Source organism: Anolis carolinensis, chromosome 5, assembly GCF_035594765.1.
Source record: "Anolis carolinensis isolate JA03-04 chromosome 5, rAnoCar3.1.pri, whole genome shotgun sequence".
In the NCBI taxonomy this organism is placed as follows: Eukaryota; Metazoa; Chordata; class Lepidosauria; order Squamata; family Dactyloidae; genus Anolis; species Anolis carolinensis.
The window spans coordinates 58373948-58399218 of NC_085845.1; the positions used below are offsets into that span (position 1 = coordinate 58373948).

At 40.4% G+C, this 25271-nt stretch overlaps 1 protein-coding gene across 2 annotated transcripts in view; it reads right to left on the reverse strand.

The window, feature by feature from the left end:
• Positions 1-24974, reverse strand: part of mfap3l (microfibril associated protein 3 like) — a 32918-nt gene extending 7944 nt beyond the window's left edge. Inside the window, exons 1-3 of one of the 2 annotated variants that reach the window (XM_008115220.3) lie at positions 24683-24974; positions 3766-3826; positions 200-598 (exon numbers count right to left, since the gene is read on the reverse strand). In XM_008115220.3, the coding sequence (XP_008113427.1) occupies positions 200-482 (283 nt within the window). In that variant the 5' untranslated portion in view covers positions 483-598; positions 3766-3826; positions 24683-24974. The remainder of the gene's footprint in view (positions 1-199; positions 599-3765; positions 3827-24682) is intronic. The other variant, XM_008115221.3, reaches the window with a different exon arrangement.
• Positions 24975-25271: the final 297 nt, after the last annotated feature.

Genomic DNA, 25271 nt, shown 5'->3' on the forward strand with positions numbered 1-25271 from the left:
GTCTGTTGCTTAACAGAAGCAGATGCAGTGATATTTTGCCTGAACTTGGAAGGTGTCTACAATGCGGCTGGTAGGAACTGAATGACTCACAAAAATAATGCACAAAATAAAGGGGGCATGCCACCAGAAAAGATGCAATACACAGTGCATTAGTTCTATAATTACACATATTGGATGCAAAAATAGGAAAGAACAATACCTCTGTCTTCATCGTCCTTTACTAAATGGCCATTGGAGTTGTACCACTTGTACTCTGGTCCTGGCTGACCTTGAATGTTGCAGTTGATCAAAGCACTTTTGCCTTCTTTGACTATAACGTGGTCGACTCTGGAGATGACTACAGGTATAGATCCTATAAGCATGTCAGTGCGGTTTAAGGTGCTATTAGTGACTTCTTCAGCAGTTGTTAAAACTGCTAATAAGACAAAAAGGTGAATGGTAGTCCAGTAATACAAAAGGAGGTGGCTGTTGTACATGTTCATCTGCTTTCAATGTGCTTCTGAATGGATCAGGAGCTGCGTAATGTACCCTCCTGCACAGAGCCGTTGGATATATTAACCTTGATCCATGGAGTTTCCAAAGCCAAGACAAAAGAACCCTATAAAATAAAAACAATTTAGTTTAGAAAATGAAGGGGAAGAATAGAGAAGTAGAGCATTAATCTAGTAATTTCATTTAAAGCAATACCGTCTTTCAACATTCTATTTTAGCTCATGCTAATAATATCACAGTGCCTGAATACATGTGTGCACATTTTTTCTAGTTGCTGAGCTGTCCAGCTTAATTTAATGCTAGAAAATACTGTTTTGTTCTAATTGATGTATTTATTGTAATTTAATAAATGCAGAAAATGATATATTCCTCATTACTCAATGTAAGTTGCCAAGTACTAGGGAACAGATGGCCCACCATGAATGAACAGTGGGCCAGAACATGAACTACATGGTTGCTGGAAAAACTCTGATCATACATAAGAAAATTACATGGACATAAAACCAGTAATTGTGATGTGATCATCACTGTCTAGATCAGTGGTTCTCAACGTGTAGGTCCCCAGATCTTTTGGCCTTCAACTCCCAGAAATCCTAATAGCTGGTAAACTGGCTGGGATTTCTGGGTGTTGTAGGCCAAAACACCTGGGGACCTACAGGTTAAAAACCACTGGACTAGACAGTCTTCTATCACAGACTCACAAGGACATTTGAACTGGTGTCTTATCACTGAACTCCATTCCTTTAAACATTTCACGTCAAGCCATCATCAGTTCCTAAACCAGTTGTGATATGTTATACCATATATACTCGAGTATAAGCCGACCTGAATATAAGCCAAGGCACCTAATTTTGCCACAAAAAAAGTGGGAAAACTTACTGACTCAAGTATAAGACGAGGGTGGGAAATGCAGCAGCTACTGGTAAATTTCAAAAATAAGAACAAAAACAGATATCAATGAAATTACATTAACTGAGGCATCAGTAGGTTAAATGTTTTTTGAATATTTACATAAAGCTGTAATTTAAGATAACAATAAGACTTTAATAAGGTAAGACTGTCCAACTCTGATTACCTATATACTCGAGTATAAGCCGACTTGAATATAAGCCGGCCAGGACCCTCACTCAAGTATACGGTACTTCGCGCCTTTATTCCTGAATGACAACTCCCAGGATCACTAGTCTGCCTAATCACTGCTGGCTTGGGATTCCAGAATTATAGTCCAAAAGGAAACATGTTCAAGCTCAACTCATTAGAGCACATTATGGTGCTCTCTAGTGCCCTCTTTATTAATGTAACATCAAAGCAGCTTAAAAAGGATCCTTTCAACCAAAAAAAGGCAAACTACTGTAAAACCACTGTAAAAATGTTTCCTGATACCTAAGGTGTGTTTGTCTTTGTGTATGAATAGATATGTGGATATATTTCCTATTTTATTATTTTTGAAGAAATAAAAATGTTTGAATGTACTGATGCAATGCACCGAGTTCAGAAGTTCACGGGCAATTTTCCGACTCATGCACGCATGTCTCTTCATTAAAAGATCAGACAGTGAGAGACTACAAAGGGAGATCAATAACACTCACTGATGGCTATGAATTGTCTGGCTTTTGTCAGTTTGTGTCGGCAGTCATTTCTGCCTTGGAACATTTCATACATGAACAACCATTCTGCTCTTTATCAGATCTACACATTCCTATTTGCTCCTAGGAAGCTCACAATGAAGGCACCATACCAATTTTAAATTCACCACATCAAAAATAAATGTGCTATCTCAAAAAGCTCTCTTTCATCATCACTGCTTCATTTTTCCTTAGTTCACATGCACACACATTACAGCAAGGAAGAAAGGACTTATTAGCAAAGAAGGCATGATATGTGACACAATCCTATACATGTCTACAAAGAGTAAAGTTCACTTGTATTCAATGGGATTGAACAGTAACTCACCAAGAGATAGTGAGGGCTATCTGAGTGGACATTAGGCTCACTGAAGGTGTGCCAGATCCAAACTCTCAGCTTAGAGCTGTCAAAAATTAAGGATGACTGATCTATTCCCAGGCTCATTTTGGACAGCACAGTAGATGTATTCTGGATTGGGAAGGCTTGGACCTGGCATATCTTGGGTCCTGACAGACTTCATCCTTTCTTCACTCTTTTTTTGGGGAATATTCTACTGATTGATCCCAGCCAGCAGAACCGTTATTCTGGTAAATCTCTTTGCTGGCCGATCTGTCAAGTCAGCTGACAGAAAGGGGTCATGCCAGTATTAAGGGGAGTTCTGCCAACACAATGATTTTTGTTTATTCCTGACTCCATACAATCAACAGTGCTGTTTATGTATTCTGCAGCATGTTCACTGTTCCGGTCCTAAGGCTTCAGACCTATATATTGTGCATTGGTGAATCTCCCTGCGCTCAATAGATAAGTAAGTACTGTAGATAAAGCATTCTGCTATCTAACCCCAATCTTTCTTTGAGATCATTGAACATCATGGATTGCAATTCATAGAATGATGATCGAATGTACTGAAGGTCAAGTAATTACAGAAAATTAGTGAGAATATTTAAAACAAAGCTAAACTTATAACATAGGTATATATTATGTTATGCTTTTTTCCCTCTGGAGCAGTTGGCACTGCAACAATATAGTATTTCCAAACAGTTTGATTTGTGATGCTTCTAACTAAAGACATGTTGGAGCCAGAGGTGCCTGAAAAACACACTATAGTTCTATAGCTATGTGTAACATGCAGTGTAGCTCCTAAAATGCTCAGCCACCATTTCTAGGTTTATTATATTCAGCACTCCTTTCAGATACAGCACGAATATGGAGATGGAATGACAAAATCCTCATTTATTTCATCCTCTGACAGATGCTAGTCATTTCAGTGACATAACTGGGGTTTATATAACCAGGATCTGCTAACTGATGAGTTTAAACTATGAGTGAAATTAGCCATGCTATTTTTGTTTTATCTTTTATGCACTGGCTACAGATGCTTACTATATAACATACAAGGTAACATAGAAATATGAGATGAGTTAACTGAGGAGATGTCACTTTAGTATGTATATAGATAGATATCACCTCTCAATTAAGGAAGGTTTTTATTATACTTTACCAAGATAATAATGCTTAAAACACAGCAGTATATTAGTGAAATCAAAACATCATTAATATGAGGTAAGCAGTCACAGTATTAAAACAAACAGGTTCAAATGGAAGCAGTCAGTCCTCTACATATCAAATTAATGCTTAAAACAATACCTTTTTGGATGGGAATTAAGAAGCCTGAATCTGCAGACCTCAACTTTGATCACCACATCACCTGGAACAAACAGTTTTGTTGGATTTTATAAACTAAACAGGATCCAGTGTGACTTTACCAAATATCAGACATCTTTACATGAAACTTGGAATGAATCCTGCCTGAAACATGCAAAAAGTTTGGGGTGCTTCAAGATAGTAATGCAGGTTAAACCACTTTAACTGTCATTGCTATTCAATCATGGGAGATGAACCTATGCTTTGGCAGACAAGGCTAAAGATCTTGTAAAGTGACACATCCTGGTATTAAATGGCTATTGCAGTTAAAGTAGTAGATACTAGTCATGTGCACAAAATTAATTTCTCCTGTTTCATCCATTTATTTCGTTCCTTCAGAGGCACAGAACGGGAAGATCCTTCATGGTACGAAAATAAACTTGAGATGAAAGCAGGCAGGAGCAGGTACCGACTCCAAGCCTGCTTTTCGGCATCATGGTTATAGAGGAGAGGAGAGGGATTGTGCTCAGGGAAACCTACCTTGCACCACTGCTGAGGACTCTTCATCGGGGCTAGGGGCGGACCCATAGTGGCATCCATGGTACGGGGCTGGCGGTTTGCTGGGGCTGGCCCTCCATTGAATTTGCTGGTGGCCTTGCTTGGTAACCGTGCAAGCCCAGAAAGGCCCTGGCAGGTCTGCATGCTTTGGCCCTACACGCCACATGCACACTCTCTTTCCAAGGAGAGTGTGCATATAGCGTGTAGGCCCAAAGCGTGCAGGCCTGCTAGGGACTGCAACCGAGTGCCAAGTAAGGAGCTCCTTACTTGGTGCTTGGCTGCAGGCCCTGGCAGGTCTGTGTGCTTTGGGCTTACATGCCATGTAATCCATATAATCCAGAATCTGATATCATATTATCTGCTTTGAACTGGGTTATACGAGTCTCCACTGTCATATAGTAAAGGTAAAGCTTTCCCCTGACGTTAAGTCCAGTCGTGACCGACTCTGGGGTTTGGTGCTCATCTCCCTTTCTAAGCCGAAGAGCCGGCGTTGTCCAAAGACATCTCCAGGTCATGTGGCTGGCATGACTGCATGGAGCGCTGTTACCTTCCCACTGTCATATAATCCAGTTCAAAACAGATAATCTAGGATCAAATACTGGATTATAAAACAGTGTAGAACGGGCCTGCAGCTTCAAAAAAAAATCAACATTCCTCAGTGTAGATACTTTTATTAAAATGGTTTAATGGATTTTGTGCAATAAATGTTATGGTTTTAAAAGGATTTGAGTCAAATTGTAAGATCTAGCCTAAGAAAACACAGTGCTGCTGCGGCGGGGCAGTTTGCTTTTCAAGATTTATTTTGATTAATGTCTTGTTTTTAAGTTCACTTGGCTCTTTGCTCAGTTGATTGTCTTTGTCTTTTATGAGGCTTCTGCAAGGATTGGGAATATTACAGCTACATAAATTATCTGGATTTATTTACCAGACATATTTATTTGGTAGGGCAGGCAAGCCATGGTCTATGGCTTAGTATACAAAGCTATAATTCTAGAAACAGATGAACCACTTTATTAGATATTTATTCAACTCATTGAAAGAATGCCCATCACTAGAGAGAGAGAAGGAAGAAGAGAGAGTGAGAAGAATGAAGCTGGAGGGATGACAAATATATCCTGATCTTATTTAGCATAGATTTTGCTATTACAGGCAGTCCCCGTGTTACAAAGATCCAATTTACAAATGACTCATAGTTACAAACGGGGATGAGAAAACAGAGAGAGAAATCTACCCCTCGGAAGGGAAATTCACTTCCGGGTAGAGTTATTATCATGGGGAAAAGGTGTATCCACTGAAGCTTTCTCACCAATCCTTGTTTTCACAATAAGCCAAATTTTTCAAAATAAAATTATCACAGGGACAGGAAATGAGGTGAAATCTTCTCAACAGAGGCACAAACAGTAAAACAAATACCACAGGTGTCTTAATTCTTCCCCATGCTATCCAAAGTAAAAAACATTGATCTACTCACATTTGCATATTTTTGAATTGCTAGGTTTGCAGAAGCTGGGGCTAACAGCAGGAGCTCAACCCGCTCCCCAGATTTGAACCGCAGCTCAGCAGTTTAACCTACTGTGCCACCAGAGGCTCAATTCATAGTTAACTAGACCTATAATTAAGAGGCACTGTATGTACAACTCCATAGGAACTCCTAGGTAAAGCATGTGACCTTTATGTAACATGGCTGTGTTCCATGTATCCATGATCATAGTGCAAAGAATACCCACATAAGGTTTATATGTGTTTCTATATATGAAAATCTAGGACTACTCACTTTGAGCCCACCATGTGTGATTTAGGGTGGGACAGCCAACTTTCCTATGTATACCAATAAAAAGGACAAAAACAAGTGTATAATACACAACCTCTGAGGATGCCTGCCATAGATGTGGGCGAACCATCAGGAGAGAATGCTTCTGGAACATGGCCAAACAGCCCAGAAAATGCACAACAACCCAATTGTATAACATTTTGATAAGTTGATTTATAAGTACATATGAAAATATAGAAATAATGTATAACATTGGTATAAATAGTAAATATCTTCTATTTGTTACAGAGGTTACATCAAGTAACTTTTGAGACTGCCTATGGTCTACTCAACACTGATAGAAAATGTAAAATTTTCTCATCTCCATATATTATGGTTCTTTATCTTGCGTCATTTGAAGTTCTGACTGAAATTTAAAGCAGATTCACTAGTATGGGAACCATGAATCACCACTGACTACCAGAAGTTAATGACTGGGCTTTCCTATTTCATAAAAACAGAAGCAAAGAGAATTACTATCAGCTCAGGTTTGAAATCTAACAAAGAGTGTGTAAGGAGTTATTAAATATAATATGGGCAAAGTAATACTTGGAATTGTTACAAAATAATAATGAGCACACCAAAATTAAGCTGTGATTGCATTCGGAATGAAGAAAGCAGAGTCAGTTAGTTACTGAGCCTAATTAATGATCTTTGAAAAAGTACTCAAATATTCAGGCAAAGGTTCTGTTGATTGTGAAGTATGAGATTTTGCAAGAATAATTATGCAGCAGTACTGGATTTTGCTATTGCACAATCATGGCTGTATATTTTCAGTTTCTTTGCCCTTGCTATGGATTAGACTTATGGAGCTCCCACTGGCAGTCCTAGGATCACAAAATAATTTATGCTGGTGTCATTGGCCTTAAATAACCCTAGACTGAATGCTACCCTTGTGCAACCTCTGTCAATGTGCAACCGCTTGCATAACATCACTTATGCTGTATAAAGTCACAAGATTCTGGTTCCAAGTCCTGTCAGGATCAAAGCTACCTTTCCTAAACTAGTTCCCTCCACATGTATTGGACTTCCAGAATCTTCAGCATCTCAAGTCAACTGGTCAATGGTTTTGGTGGTTCATGGGAACTGAACATTATTGGCATCATTTTAGGGAATGCTAATGGGTACCATGTATTGTAGGCTTATATTCTAGAGCAGGGGTCCCCAAACTAAGGCCCGGGGGCCGGATGCGGCCCTCCAAGGTCATTTACCTGGCTCCCACCCTCAGTTTTAGACTTCGCCTCGCCCAAAGTCTGAAATGACTTGAAGGCACACAATACCAACAATCCTACTTAACTTGACTATCTCATTGGCCAGAAGCAGGGCCACACTTCCCATTGAAATCCTGATAGGTTTATGTTGGTTAAAATTGTTTTTATTTTTAAATATTGTATTGTTCTTTCATTTACTAATATTGTGCTATGGTAATAATTGAATATATTGTGTATACATATAATATTGATACTAATATTATAATGTAAAACAATATAATGCTAATAATTATACAATATAATAATATTAATTATACATTATATATTAAATGTAATATTACTAATAATATTACGGTAGTGGTATAGGACAATATAGTAATATATAATGCTAATACTATAATATATTGTATGTACATACAACTTGTAAGCCACTCTGAGTCCCCTTCGGGGTGAGAGAGGGTGGGGTATAAATGTAGTAAATAAATAGTTGTTGTGTTGTTGTTTTTTTGCACTACAAATAAGACATCTGCAATGTGCATAGGAATTTGTTCGTATTTTTTTTCAAATGATAATTCAGCCCCTCAACAGCCTGAGGGACCATGAACCGGCCCTCCACTTAAAAAGTTTGAGGACCCCTGTTCTAGAGGTAGGAACTGGCAATACCATTTGTGTATTCTTTGCCTAAGGAAACTATGAAATTCAGTGGGTTGCTTCAAGCACATACACAAACACACACATACCGTACCTTTCTCATTTGCAGTAATTTACCTGTTCTACATCCAGGCCCCGGCGCCTACACCAATCCGAAAAGCAGGCTTACAGCCAGTACCTACTCTCGCTTGCCTTTCGTATTGAGTTTATTTTTGTTCCAGGAGGGGCTTTCCCGTTCCATGCCATCCAAATGAACAGTATGAAATACAAATACAAATCAAACAGTTGAGACAAATTTCGGGCCCATCTCTAGTCCACACTGCCATATATTCCAGTTCAAAGCAGATAATGTGGGATTTTATTCAGCTGTGTGGAAGGAGCCTGAGCACAGGTAACACTTTGTGCTTAAAAGTGCTGAATGAATGAAGCCCTTTAAAGTGAGGTACAGTGTTCCCTCACTTATCACGAGGGTTATATTCTAGGACCACCTGCGATAAGTGGAAATCCACGAAGTAGGGACGCTATTATTATTTTAATATTCATTTATTTACTCCATTGCTGCTGCTTCTCAGGGTTGCCTCCTTGCTTCGTGCCTGCCATGTTCCTCTGGCTGCCTCTGCTCCTGCAACCAGGGAAAAAGGAATGCCGCTCTGCCCGGTCAGTGAGCGAGCGAGCGAGCGAGGGTGAGAGTGAGAGAGTGCCGGCAGGAGCCTGGAAGTGGCGGCCAGGTGCTTCAGCCACTGCTCCAACCGGACAAATAAATAATGTCCCCATGAAAGAGCGAGTCCGCGATAAGCGAACCACAATGTAGCAAGGGAACACTGTACACCTGTACAGTCAAATCAGGATTGCTTGTTTCTCATAGTGCTTTATCAATGTTCACACTTACAACATTACAGTGTTCCCTCACTACTTCGCGGTTCGCTTTTTGCGGATTTGCTGTTTTGCGGTTTTTCAATAAACTCTAAAAGAATATTATAAATCATAAAACATTACAATTTACAGCCTAAGGAAGGGAGGAAGGAGAAGCCAAAGGGAGAGAAAAGGAGCCCAAGTGGCAACAGGAGGAGGCGGCTATTTATCAACACACGATTGTTTGATAAAGACTTAAAATAGTGTATAACGACTAAAATCTATATATATAAAATGATAAAGTTGTTTGCGCAGTGACTATAACAACAAAACTAAACATCGCAGAAATACGAAATTTGGCAACACAATGCAAAAGGCTTGCCTCCAGGTTACAACAACACAACCACACCACAAAACCACAATCCAGACCCACAAAACACACAACAACGCATCATGCGATAACAACACAACTAAACGCCCCAGAAATACAAAACTTGGCAACAAAATGCAAAAGCCTTGCCTCCCAGTTGTAACAACACAACCACACCACAAAACCACACAGGACCCACAAAACTCACAACAACGCATTGTGACTATAACAACACAACTAAACGCCCCAGAAATACGAAACTTGGCAACACAACGCAAAAGCCTTCCCTCCAGGTTGTAACAACACAACCACACCACAAAACCACAAACCGGACCCATAAAACTTACAACAACACATCGTGACTATAACAACACAACTAAACGCCCCAGAAATACGAAACTTGGCACACAACTAAACGCCCCAGAAATATAAAACTTGACAATACAACGCAAAAGCCTTTTCTCCTGGTTGTAACAACACAACTACACCACAAAACCACAATCCGGACCCACAAAATTCACAACAACGCATCGTGACTATAACACAATTAAACGCCCCAGAAATACAAAATTTGACAACACAACGCAAAAGCCTTGCCTCCCAGTTGTAAGAACACAACCACAACACAAAACCACAATCCGGACCCATAAAACTCACAACAACGCATCATGACTATAACAACACAACTAAACGCCCCAGAAATACAAAACTTGGCAAAACAATGCAAAAGCCTTGCCTCCCAGTTGTAACAACACAACCACACCACAAAACCACACTGGACCCACAAAACTCACAACAACGCATCATGACTATAACAACACAACTAAACGCCCCAGAAATACGAAACTTGGCAACACAACACAAAAGCATTCCCTCCCGATTGTAACAACACAACCACACCACAAAACCACAATCCGGACCCACAAAACTCACAACACTGCATCGTGACTATAACAACACAACTAAACGCCCCAGAAATACAAAACTTGGCACACAACTAAACGCCCCAGAAATACAAAACGTGCCAACACAACACAAAAGTCTTGCCTCTCAGTTATAACAACACAACCACACCACAAAACCACAATCCAGACCCACAAAACTCACAACAACGCATTGTGACTATAACAAATACAAAATTTGACAACACAACTCATCCACCTCCCTAATCCCTACATTCACACTTGGCCTCCAAAAAAACAATTACAATAACAATGACAACAACAACAACAATAAGAATCAACACCATCACAGGCAAGAAACAGCCAGGCACTGAGGCTGAGAGGCCAGTCAGTGCTACACTGGGCCTCCAAAAAACAATACAGCAGCATCTAACTTATCCAACCTTCATAATCACTACAACAACAATAATAATAAACACCTACACAGGCAAAACAAAAAAAAGACTATTGTACCACAATAAAAATATAAACCGCACTCAGCAGAATCAGACATCACGATTAACAACAAACCAAAGACAACAGGGATCTCAAGCAATTATCAATCAACACAAAAATTGAAGAAGGTAACAGACTTCAAACACTACTACTAATGTGAGTATAAAGAAGGGTGGAGGTCACAGCATCAATACAACCTAATGGAGACTGACCAACACCACAGCAACGCGTGGCCGGGCACAGCTAGTAATGTATAAATATATAGCGTCACTACTTCACGGATTTTCACTTATTGCGGGTGGTCTTGGAACCTAACCCCCGCAATAAATGAGGGAACACGGTACATTCTTTCTGGAAATACTATTTTCTAGTTTTATTCACTACATTTAAAGCAAAACTGGTCTAAAACTGGGAATATACATACTGATCTAAATTTCTTTGATTATTTAACATGCACGAACAAACAGCACAGTCTCTTTCATCAAAGTGCTAAATGGTCTGGGAGAATTCCAGAGCTTTTAGACAATAAAACCATTGTACAGTGACAAACTTTAATCCAGTGCCCAAACAGTGGCTATTACACCGTAAACAGAACACTTCTCAGCTCTTTTCTGAACAGTGTTTATACTCAAGTGGCTACAATAGCTTCTTTTCGAGCACAGTTTAATCTATTTTGAATCTGAACAAAATCACAGCTGGGGCTAGTATATTTTAAGGAAGCAAACCCAGGAGGGTTTATAGACTCAGGGTTTTGTAGACCCCCTGGGGTCTTCCTCAACCTTATGCTGGTTAGTAATGTATTACATTTATATCTGGCTAACACTGGGCTGTGGTGTTGGAGGAAAATTCTGAGAGTGCCTTGGACCACAAGAAGATCAAACTAGCCCATACTCCAGGAAATAAAGCCTGACTGCTCACTGGAGGGAAGGATATTAGAGGCAAAAATGAAGTACTTTGGCCACATAATGAGAAGACAGGAAAGCTTGCAGAAGATAATGATGCTGGGGAAAAAGGAAGGGAAAAGGAAGAGGAGCCGAACATGGGCAAGATGGATGCATGGTATCCTTGAAGTGACTGGCTTGACCTTGAAGGAACTGGGGGTGGCCATGGCTGGCAGGGAGCTCTGGCGTGGGTTGGTCCATGAGGCCACAAGAGTCGGAAATGACTGAACGAATAAACAACGCTGGGCAGTTTGCAATACAGTAGAGTCTCACTTATCCAACATAAATGGGCTGGCAGAATGTTGGATAAGCGAATATGTTGGATAATAAGGAGGCATTAAGGAAAAGCCTATTAAACATCAAATTGGGTTATGATTTTACAAATGAAGCACCAAAACATCATGTTGGACAACAAATTTGGCAGAAAAAGTAGTTCTATATGCAGTAATGTTATGTAGTAATTACTGTATTTATGAATTTAGCACCAAAATATCACGATATATTGAAAACATTGACTCCAAAAATGTGTTGGATAATCCAGAATGTTGGATAAGCGAGTGTTGGATAAGTGAGATTCTACTGTAATAAGAAAACCAAAATATTCAATACAATAATAACAAAACAATGAGATGACCAGTTTCAAGGTACTGCCTATCACCTGCTGCACTGTTCTTAGTAATGTATTTCTCAGGCTTTTTTTTACACCGCCATATAGTTTAGAATATCACAGCAGATAATCCACATTATTGGCTTTGAACTGGATTATACGAGTCCACACTGCTATATAATTCAGTTCAAAGCAGATAATCTGGATTTTATATATCGCAGTGTAGAAAGGCCTCAATTGTGCTTTTTAATTTACTGTGATCTCATATTACTTTGTTGCCTTCAATCCTATTTCTTCTAGTGAGGGAGAAGGATAGAAATAAAGAAATATTAAAAAGCCAACAATAAAATTAATAATAATAGTAACAAATTAAGGATTACATGCCTGCTGAAAGGAAGGTCTCACCCTGAGATCTAGATATAGACTTTGAAATGTAGACTCTTCAGGTAGATGGGTTCTAACACATTCAGAACTTCAAAGCTCAATACTCAACATTTTTGATCTGGCCAAGTCAATTTACCGGTACCAGAGAATATTGTTGAAAAGGCAAATTTCAGCTGCTTTAGCTAATTTGCTGTGTGTAATCTGCTGTGGCTAGATCTACATTGCCATATAATCCAGATGATCAATTCATATAATCCAAATTATTTTATTTGAACTGGATTATATGAATTTACCCTGCCATATAATCCATTTCAAAGCAGATAATCTGGGTTTTATATGGCAGTGTAGCTCCTGCCTGTGATTACAAGCAGTCCCTTACAAACATTCAATTTACATATGACTCCTAGTTACAAACAGGGGGTGAGGCAACAGGAAGTGAGCAGAAATTTTCCCCTAGGAAGAAAAATTCACTCCTGAAAGAGTTATCATGGGGAAAAGGTGTCTCCATTGAAGCTTTATCACCAATCCTTGTTTATACAACAAGTCAGAATTTTCAAACTCCAATTGTCACAGGAACACAAAGTGACATGAAATCTTCTCAACAGGGGCACAGTCAGCAAAAGAAACACTACAAGACTGTTACCCCTTTCCTGTGCTATTTAAATTTAAAAGATGATTGAAATTATTGTTATAAATGTACCTGTTCAAACTCGTCATGGTTTGCAAAGGCACTGTGCTGTGTGTGACATCTGGAAAATGAAGTGCATGAAGCCGATTGGCTGAGCCTGCAAAGACCTGGGGATTGATTTGGTATTGTTTCTGTTCTGCTGCTACAGAACTAGTTTGGACACATTTTCAGTGCTGACTGAGTACTGTTGCTGAAGAGAAAAGTGTACTCGGAGAGGCCTTGCTATTTTGAGGCCTGTTTGCTGCTGAGAAAAGAGGGAGAAGAACCAGGACTGTATTCTTCTCTGAAGCAGATTTGTGGACTGAGAAAGGACCATTTATGACTGTGGACTTCTGTAAGTGATCAGAGGGACCATTGTAAATACTACTGTTTTTGATATACAGTAGAGTCTCACTTATCCAACACTCGCTTATCCAACGTTCCGGATTATCCAACGCATTTTTGTAGTTGATGTTTACGATAAATCGTGATATTTTGGTGCTAAATTCGTAAATACAGTAATTACTACATAGCATTATTTTGTATTTAACTACTTTTTCTGTCAAATTTGTTGTATAACATGATGTTTTGGTGCTTAATTTGTAAAATCATAACCTAATTTGATGTTTAATAGGCTTTTCCTTAATCCCTCCTTATTATCCAACGTATTTGCTTATCCAACGTTCTGCCGGCCCGTTTATGTTGGATAAGTGAGACTTTACTGCATTGGAATCCGTAAAGTTCCTGTATTTTTGTTTTGCAAACCTGAGTGGCATGTCACTGTTCTGCGGGTGACTCTGGCACACGTAAGAGCTTCCATATATCATCACCAATCTGTAACAAAACTTACATAGGAATTCAATTTAAGAACAAATCTACAGAATCTGGTCTATATATTGTTTCTTCACCTTTGAGATCATAATAATGCACAACAACATTCTAGAATTTGCTGTGCATCCATTCCTATGAACCAATTTCCTAGGAGGAAGGACATGGACTATCAACTATTTTGTTTATCTTGAATCAGATAGCCTGTTAAATTTAGTATCATCTATACCGATTGCAATCTTTCAGGAAACAGTTTCATCCAATTCTGGCTGTATGAGCTGGAATTTGAATCCAGGATGTTGTGAATGCACGTTGTGTGTGTTCTGTCACTATGAACTATGACTCTTTCCCAAATACCCCAGCCTGGAGGAGAATGGGATGATTGGAGAGGTTTCTCTAAAGTGATTGTGCTTGAAATAGTTTCACAAGATCTTTGGGCTGGCCATTATTACAAGCAATGTAGGGGACCGGGTAAACTTTAATCTATTTGGACATTTTGTGAAATGATAATGGAAGATATGCCCTTGAGGCAGGTTGAGTTTCCTGCCTTAAAAAATCTCAAAGGCTGAATTTCAGTCTCTGAAGGAATTAGATACATTCCTAGATACTTAAAATTTATAGTCTCACACAGATTTATAAGCTATAAACAAAATAGGAAACAGCAAATTGTTGGGGTTCTTTGTTCAGCAACAAGCCAACCCCCTTCTTCAGCAGAAGCACTCCCCCTCCAGTTAAGGAGCAGGCAAGCACAACTTGAATCTTTAGTAGAAAACTTTATACAGCAGTATTTACATATCATAGAATCAAAGAGTTGGAAGGGACCTCGTGGGCCATCCAGTCCAACCCCCTGCCAAGAAGCAGGAAAATCACATTCAAAGCACCCCTGACAGATGGCCACCCAGCCTCTGCTTAAAAGCCTCCAAAGAATCAGCCTCCACCACACTCTGGTTCAGAGAGTTCAACTGCTGAACAGCTCTTACGGTTAGGAAGTTCTTTCTAATGTTCAGGTGGAATCTCCTTTCCTGTAGTTTGAAGCCATTGTTCCGCACCCTAGTCTCCAGGGCAGCAGAAAACAAGCTTGCTCCCTTCCTCCCTATGACTTCCTCTCACATATTTATACATGGCTATCATAGAATCCTAGAGTTGGAAGAGATCTTGTGGGCCATCCAGTCCAATCCCCAGGTAAGAAGCAAGAAAATGGCATTCAAAGCACTTCCTCTCAGCCTTTTCTTCTGGAGACTAAGCATGCCCCATCTCTATAAGCTGTTCCTGTGCTTGTTATTCAGACCCTTGATCATTTTAGTCGACACAATATTCCAGATGTACTCTGACCAAGGCAGAATAGAGGGGTAGCATGACTTTCCTAGCAAATTTTCTTGACTCTTCTCTAGCCCTTCTTTCCAACACTCCCAGTCATTTCACACCTTCTCCATAGTATAAGCTTCTCTCTGATGTTCTTCATTAATCCTTCAAATTCAGAATCGCCATCTCCAACAGTTCAACACTCTGACAACAACAATTCAATCTGAGAAGCTTGTGCTTTTTAGTACTCTTTCAGCTACCCCACCCTGGCTGTAAATTATTCAATGCTAGCCAGGTGATTAAATCCTTAATGCTTGTTGCTGGGGTGGTCCTGATCCTCACTATTACTTATTGTCACTTTAGAAATGATGGAATGTTACAAAACTGACAAAAAGTTGAATGATCTTGGTTGCCCTTTTCATATGAATATCCTTCAATGCAGGGCTCACACTGAACGTGGTCTTACTGCAAAGTACATCATGACCACTTGCTACGAAAGTATCAGACAATATTATTGTTGATTTTTAAAGCAATTCACAGTAATCAGATATGTAGATTTTTGGGGTCCTTGTAATATGAACTACTTTTAATTAAAAGCATTGAAAGATAGCTGGGTGTTTAATTTAAACCTCACTTTTCTCAAAATCCCAATTTAGACAAGCTATTTTCTCATATATTCTTCAGAGTAATGCATGACAGATTAAACAGTACAGTCAAATATTCAAAGTGAAGCTAAACATGGATTAGGGAACCTAAAGTGTTTCTTTAATTATGGAAATGTTAAAACCCTCTTTTGGCTACTGGAATGAGAGTCAAAGGCTCTTCTACACTGTCATATAAAATCCATACTATCTTCTTTGAACTGGATTATATGGCAGCGTAGAAGGGGCAAAGATGGGCAGCATATTAACAGCAGCAACAGAGCTGGTTCCCAAAGTTTTAAACAGCTGGTGGTTCTGAACGTGTATAGATGAGGCTTTAAGTTGCCTCTTTCACATGCGTTCAGATATTCACTGTCCACAATTTTCACCTCTCCCACGTTTTCCTATTTTTTCTCTTTATCACTCTCTCTCTTTAATTAGCAAAAACTCATTAAGAGAAAAAATGTTATAGCTGAACAGTGTATTTTAATTATAGGTGTAATTAACTATGAATTGAGCCCCTGGTGGCGCAGCAGATTAAACCATTGATCTGTTGAACTTGCTGATCGAAAGGCCAGCGGTTCGATTCTGGGGAGCAGGGTGAGCTCCTGCTGTTAGCCCCAGCTTCTGCCAACCTAGCAGTTTGAAAACATGCAAATGTGAGTAGATCAATAGATACCACTCTGGTGGGAAGGTAACAGCGCTCCATGCAGTCATGCCGGCCACATGATCTTGGAGGCGTCTACGGACAACGCCAGTTTTTCGGCTTAGAAATGGAGATGAGCACGAACCCCCAGAGTTAGACACGACTAGACTTAATATCAGGGGGAAACCTTTACCTTTCCTTGACTATGGATTAAGGAAGTAGGAGCTCTTTCTCTGAAAGCACTGTGTCAATGGCTTGTTCACTATGGACAGGTCCTAGAGCTACCATTCAAAAGGAATTGTGCAACAGTTCAAATTTTCCTACTGTAATATATGTTCTTATTTATTTAGCAAAAGGGCAACAGAACTGGTGACAAAGTATGGAACATGTAAAATTGGGGGATACACTGTCCATGGCCTTTGCAAAATTTCCAAGTGTGAGGCAGCCTAATTTCATTTTTTAAAATATCATCACCTGAAAATATCACACAACTTTTAAGCATCTTCTGGTTTCTTGATGCCCTCAAGAAATTCTAAAAAGTTAGTATAATGCAATTGTTTCACATAATTCAACATATGTTTTTCAAAACCAAAACCTGACTTCTGCTCTCTTCCATGCTCCCCACCTTTTTTTAGTGTATTCTGTGCAGCAAAGACAGAAAATTGGCCCCTGATTCATGCTGCAGTTGTTCACACTGGTAAAATACATGAAGTCCTTTTCCAGTGTCAGTTGTGTTGTCTGAAACTCCTTCCCTATTTTCCATTGACTGCATCATCTACACTTTCAGGTTAATGGTCAAATGTTGTTGAGTGCCCACGTAGGTTAGATGTGTTTTATGTTGTCACTTTTCAATTTAAATTTATAGTTTTATTGCATTGAGTATTTTAATAATTTGTGTGGTTATAATGGCCTGGACCCTGAAGATAATGTTAACTCAAGGAAATTCATGGAAAGAAAAGCCTTTGTTTCAGCTATTCCACATTGTCAGGGATCCCTTGATCCCCCAGAAAGACAATTTGGGGGTATGGTCTGCAAGTTTGCAGCAGGGGAAGGTAAAGAAGAGGCAGGAAATTTTCCTTTAAAATTAACTTCTTAAAGATTTGTTACATTTATTATGTGACTTTTGTCAGTCAGTTCTCCTTTCTCACTGTATCCTCACAACAACCCTGTGAGGTAGTTCAATCACCACGCACGTGTGTGTATGTATGTGAGAGAGAGAGAGGGGGAGGGGAAGGAGGAGAGGTATGAAGAATGAATAGGAATGAATGTCCCAAAGTTGTTTTGTGAGTTTTCTTGCTCTGTTGGAGACTAGAACCAGAATACATCTAGTACTAGTTCAACACATACTGCAAGTCGCTTGTGGTGAAGACATCTGTGAACACACAATGAAGACATCCCCCCTTGCGCTTTGCTACTCTACTGCTGAATATGCATGCCCAGTGTGGAATACATCTCACCACGTTAAAACAGTGGATATGGCCTTTAATGAAACATGCTGTATTATCACAGGATGTCTACACTCTACATCACTGGAGAAATTATACTGTTTAGCTGGTCTTGCACCACCTGACATCTGTTGGGAAGTAGCCGCCTGTAATGAAAGGACCAAGGCATTGACATGACATTTCTGCCATCCTCTGTTCGGATATCAGTCAGCATCCAACACCTTAAATCAAGAAACAGCTTCCTAAGATCCACAGAAATACTTGCAGGAACACCTCAGCAAGCAAGAGTCCAAAAGTGGCAGGCTAAAAGCTGGAACATTGATCCATGGCTGATGCCAGATGAGAGACTCCCTCCTGGGAACACAGAAGACTGGGCGACTTGGAAGGCACTGAACAAAGTGTGCTCTGGCACCATGAGATGCAGAGACAATCTTAGGAAATAGGGCTACAAAGTGGAGTCCACTTGCGAGTGTGGAGAAGAGCAAATCTCAGACCACTTACTACTATGCAACCTGTGCACTGCCTCATGCACAGTAGAGGACCTTCTCACAGTGACACCAGAGGAACTCCAAGTGGCCAACTTCTGGTCAAAGGAAATCTAGTATAATGCCAAGTTTTTAACTACATTATAGCTATATCCTCAATTTGCTTCTGACATGATAAATAAATAATTCAACACAATCCCTACATCATGTTGTAGTAGTTATCTTAGATCAAATGCATAATTTTTTTAAACTGCAAGTAAAAACTGTGTAGTTTAAATCGCTAAAAATGCACAATGTACACGCACATTCAGTCATCTCACACATTGGTACCATTGGTATTGGTGGAAAGATAACCACATAGGATAGAAATGGGAATAGTCTTGCCATCCTGCTTGGAACTTGGGGGAAAAAAATCAGTGAAAGTCACTTTCCTGATTTTGTCAGGTATAATAAACAATGTAATCATTTATTTAATCAAACACTTATTGGCCCAACTGGTTTTGTTGTTTAGTCACCTAAAGTCTCCAGCAACTAGTTATCATAGAAGACTACTGTGTGGCAATAACGGGAAATGCGTACCAGGAAGAGATCTTCCTGCTACAGTGTGTCGTATTATTTTTGCCATGTCACCTTGCCTAAGTGATAGCTGATGGATTGGTTTTTGTCTTTTTGTCATATGTAGCTTCACAATCCCACTGAATTCTCGCTAGATGAACATTGCTAACCCAGAGACATTTAAAGAGATTTTTATAGTAAAGTGTTAGCTCTGGACCCACAGATTGCACTTTCTTTACTGGAGAGCTTTTCCATTTTGATTCTTTTATTTCCTAGCTACCAATTTCGGCTACAGTGTAAAATAGAGGCATTTCGTTGCATGACTGTACATAATCCACGACACAGTCTGTGACAAAAGAAACAGCACTCCTTCTTAGCTCACCGTTTCTCCTGAACGCTCTGTGGGAGGTCAAGAGAAACCCCCTTGCTCCCCACTCCCAGCCATCCAAAAACACATATCCCAAGATTACTCTTTCCTAGTTTCTTGGGAAAATTCAGCAACAGATCCACTGGATTTGAAAAAGTTCTTGTTCTGTCACTCCCAGGTATGGCCACCTTGCAGTTACAATGGGATTGGAGAAATCCGGATTCTAGTCTTCACCAAACCATGAAATGCACTGGGTGATCCTGACACAGCAATTGTCTTTCAGTCTCATCTGCCTTATGGGATTGAATGTGGGGAAGAGAAGGAACACCAATAATATCAGGAGAAAAGGCAGGATTGAAATCCATCCAAATCAGTGGTTCTCAACCTGTGGGTCCCCAGGTGTTTTGGCCTACCACTCCCAGAAATCCCGGCCAGTTTACCAGCTGTTAGGATTTCTGGGAGTTGAAGGCCAAAAAATCTGGGGACCCACAAGTTGAGAACCACTGATCTAAATGGAGACAACATGATGTACAGATTTGAGCATTGGGTTATGATTCTGAACACCTGGGTTCAAATTCCCATTCTGCCGTGGAAACCTACAGGGTGACCTTGGGCAAATCATACTCTCTCAGCATGGAAAACGTCTAAACAAATCTTGCCAAGGATGTGTTAGGTTCACCTTAGGATCACTACAGGTCAGAAACAACTTGAAGGGACACAACAGCAGCAACAAATTACAAAACGATCTCTGGACACCCAAACAACCTCTTTACTTGTTCATTGGGCTAGAAACACAGGGACTTCCATTTCTGAAGTCCTTATATTTTCAAAGGAAATGTTCTGAGCTTATCAGGTTCTCTTGCCCCCAAACCACCTTGCTGCAAGATATGTGGAAATCAATCATGGGTGGCTTTTGAAAGGAGAGGATGGTACTGTGACCATACCATTCACACTTTTCCAAAGAATTATTCCCTCAAGGCAAGAATAGTTACTCTGGGACCCTAAGCCGAGTCTGGGAGAGGAGTGCTTCCCTATTACATCTGATGTGTACCAATGGGTCTTAATAATAATATTAATATTTATATGGGACCCTCAGCTGAGTCTGGGAGAGGAGTGCTTCCCCATTACATCTGATGTGTACCAATGGGTTTTAATATTAATATTAATAACGATAGTTACTCTGGGACCGTAAGCTGAGTCTGAGAGAAGAGTGCTTCCCCATGACAGTTGATGTGTGCCAATGGATGTTAATAATAATAATATTATTAATAACAATAGTACTCTGGGGAAGACCCAAACGTTTAAAAAATTGGTGGGCTAAAAGGGATCGAAATGCCCTCCACGTGTGGCGATTTTCACCCCTCTGGCCCAGTGGATATGACACATAGCACACTAAAAACATTTTGGGATCTTTAAAAATAAAGGTGGTATATCACTGGAAATACAGGCCACTTATTACAATACAGTCTGAGCCCTAACACATGCACAATGACAGTGACACCAGAGGCACTCGAAGTGACCAGCTTCTAGTCTAAGGAAATTTAGTATAATGCCAAGGTTTTAACTTTGTGGTTTTTTTTAAAATATAAATTATAACTGTATTCTCAATTCACTTCTGACATGATAAATAAAATAAAAAACTGGAAATAATACATGTAAGCCATAATTCTGTGGTGGCACAGCTGAAGCTCTGCCCAAATCTTATTGAGAAAGGCAGTTAGACAGAGTGTGTGTGTGGTTTGTATGTATGTATGTATCTTAGGCATACATCTGTGGAAATAAACAGATGTGTGCAGGTATCTATATGTTAGGACTCAATTGCACCCAAAATTCACAACATTTAGAATTGAATTCATACAGCTGCTTCTTCACAACCAAACAGCTCACCACTTACACCTTTGGGATCTTTTAAAATAAAAGTGGTATATCACTGACACAGCTGAAGCTCAGCCAAAATCCTATTATCCAGGAAAGCTACTTTCAACTTAACCTGTCTTCTATCACTGTAAACGCCACTTCCCTCTTTTGTTTTCCAAGCTCCTACAAAGTCTAAGAATCAAGCCAGCAAACAACAGACCCCTGTCTTTTCTCTCATAGCTTGCCTTTCTTTCTACGTTTCCATAGAACCGTGCAATATATTTTGAAAGGTGGGTGCTCACAGGTACATAAGTAGCCATATATGGGAATAAACAGATAGGTGTGCGTGTAACTATCTAATATGTGTGTGTGTGTGTGTGTGGGGGGGGGGGGAATAAAGAGGTGTGTGGGCGTGAGAAGGAAGTTAATTCGAACATACCTGTCTTCCATCTCTTTATCCACCCCCCCCCCCTGATTTCGGTTGCTAAGCTCCTACAAGTTGGACCAAACGGAGCCAGCAAAGAGCAGGTACTTCCCTTTCCTTTTCTCTCACATCACGCCTTTCTTTCTACCATCCTACTCTCCACCCACGTGCTCACAGATCCATGCAGTGCATTTGGAAAAGTGGGTGTACTCTTAGATCAGTATCAGTGTGTGGGTATACATGTATAGATCAGTCTGTCTTGTGTATGTTAATGTGTGCATCTATCTGTCTGTATGCCTATCATCATCATCATCATCATCATCAAATTGCTGTGAGTTTTCTGGGCTGTATGGCCATGTTCCAGAAGCATTCTCTCCTGACGTTTCACCCACATATATGTGCAGGCATCCTCAGAGGTTGTGAGGTCTGTTGGAAATGAGTGATTCTGGCCATGAAAGACTTTGATGATACATTATTATGATGTTTATTTATACCCAGCCTTTTCTCCCCACAAGGAGACTCAATTTGTTAGGTCTCAATTCCACTCAACCTTCAGCATTAAACTCCTAGAGCTGTTTCTTCTCAACCAAGTGTGCCTGACACATCACCACTCACATCTTTGGAATCCTTTCAAATAATGATGGCATATCACTGGAAATAACCTATACATCATGTCCTGGCACAGCTGAAGCTCTGCCCAAATCTTATTGGGAAGGGAAGTCACTTCAAATGTACCTGCCTTTCATTATACTAAACCCTGCTTTTTTATTTGATTCACTAAGCTCCTATAAGTTGTAACAAATAGAGAGTAGACAAGACTCTCTTTTCTCTCATAGCATGCCTTTCTTTCTACCATTTCCTAGAACCATGCAGTGCATTTTGAAAAGCAGGTACTCTCTTTTTCACAGAAAAGTAGACAGGTGTGTATGTGAGAATAAACAGGTAGGTGTGTGTATATCTATTTGTGCGTGTGGAAATAAATAGGTGTGTCTGCATGAGAAGAGAAGTTCCTTCCAACTAACCCAGTGGTTAACCTTTGGGCCTCCAGGTATTTTGCACTTCAACTCCCAAGGTTCCAAACAGCTGGAAAGCTGGCTGGGATTTCTGGGAGTTGAAGTTCAAAACACCTGGAAGCCCAAAGGATGGGAACCACTGACCTAACCTGTTTTGCGTCATGTTATCTATTTCCTCCCTTTTGGTCACTGAGCTCTTACAATTTGGAGCAAATGGAATCAGCAAAGAGTAGGCACCTGTCTCTTCTTTTCACTCTTATCACACTTTTCTTTCAACCATCCTGTTCTCCACCATGTGCTCGCAGTGCATTTGGAAAGGTGAGCATGCTCTTTCCTCATAGATAGACTGATATCAGTTTGTGCAGAGTATGCATGTGTGGATCAGTCTATCTGAGTGCATGTACGTATGTATGTATGAATCTGGTTTGCTATTATTATTATTATTATTATTATTATTATTATTATGTTATTTATACCCATCTTATTTGGTTATTATTATTATTATTATTATGGTATATTATTTATACACAGCTTTTTGTTTGTTGTTATTGTTATTATGTTATTTATACACTGCCCCACAAGGAGACTCAATCTATTAGGGCTCAATTCCACCCAAAATTCACAACCTTCAGCATGAAACCCCTTAGAACTGCTACTTTACAACCAAAGCCCCTTCCATACAGCTGTATAAATTCCTCATGGAACTGGATTATATGGCAGTGTGGACTCAGTTAATCCTATTCAAAGCTGATATTGTGGATTATCTGACTTGATATTCTGGATTATATGGCTGTGTGAAAGGGCCTCAAGTGGGCCTGACAATCACCACTGGGATCTTTTAAAATAAAGATGGTATATAATTGGAAATAACATATACATCATGTCCTGGCACAGCTAAAACTCTGCTCAAATCTTACTGGGAAGGGAAGTTAACTTCCAATTTACCTGCATTCCATCACTCTAAGGCCCCTTCCACAAAGCTGAATCAAATCCCACACTATCTGCTTTGAACTGGGATATATGGCAGTGTGTACGCTGATAACTCAGGGTGCTTCCACAAAGCCCTATATCCCAAAACATCAAGGCACAAAATCCCACAATATCTGCTTTGAACTGGGTTATCTGAGTCCACACTGCCATATATTCCGGTTCAAAGCAGACAGTGTGGGATTTTATTCAGTTGTGTGGAAGGGGCCCCAGTTCAAAGCAGATATTGTGGGTTATTCTGCCTCCATATTCTGGGTTATATGGCTGTGTGGCTCTAAATCCCACTTCTTTCTTTTGTTTACCAAGCGCCGGACAAATGGAGCCGACAAAGAGTAGGCATCCCTCTCTTTTCCTCTTGTATGCCATGCCTTTCATCCTGCCACCCTACTCCTCGCCATGTGCTCAGAGAGCCATGCAGCCTATTTGGAAAGGTGGGCGTGCTCTCCATAGACAGATTTGAGTGTGGAAGGTATGTGTGCATGTGTGTCCCTATCTAATATGTATGTACACATGGGAATAAATAGCTGTGTGTGCCAGAGAAGTTCCTTCTAACTTCCCTACCTGCCATCACTTTAGCCTTTTTGGTCCTGAAGCTCCTACAAGTTGGACCCAATGGAGCCAGCAAAGAGCAGGCACCTCTCTCAACCTTTCTCCTATGTTATGTCTTTCTTTCTACCTTTTTTCACAGCACCATGCAACCTCGGGCACTTTCCATACAGATAGATATGTAGGGGAATAAATAGATGCAAGTGCCTGTATTTATCTATCTGTCAACCTCTCTCTATATAGATCTAATCTATGGGAATACATAGCATCTCTTTCTCAATGTCTGTATCCATCCTTGCCTCTGAATCCGCCCCCTTTCCTGGCTGATTTCCTTGCTCCTCGTGCCGCAGAGTTCAGCCTCATGGAAAAGACTTACATGGAGAGCCAGTGAAGGAGGGAGGGCTCGGCTTGTCCGGCTCTGCAGTCAGTCCTTCAGGGAGGAGACGTTGACTCCAAAAGCTCCAACGGCGTCGGAATAATGCTCCCGCTCCTCCTGCTCTTTCCCCGCAAAAGCCGCAAAGCCGCCCGAAAGGCAGCCAGCCAGAGCTCCCCGGCTTCAGCGTGCCTTAAGTAGGTCAGAGCCAGGGTGCGCCTGCGCGCTGTCCAGCCAAGGTTGCTGCTGCTGCTGCTGCTGCAGAAGCACTACTGACTGAGCTGTCCTCTGCCCTCGTTGCTTGTCAATCTCCCTTGAAAGTCATCCAGCCTCAGAGAGCGAGAAAAGAGAGGGAAGGCTTTGGAAACCCTCTCCTCCTCCTTCGTTACACACCGTGGGCAGAAGCAACAGGGAACAGATTTCCCCCTCTAGCAACATCAAGGACGTCATGCACACTTGGGGCTCATCTACACAGGGCTTTAGCCAAGGGGGAAGGGTTAGGGGTTCAACCCCACCCCCCGAAAATTTACAGGTTTACTCATGAATTTTAACTGATTAACCAAATCCCCATGAGTGTCCACTGAAGTTCATC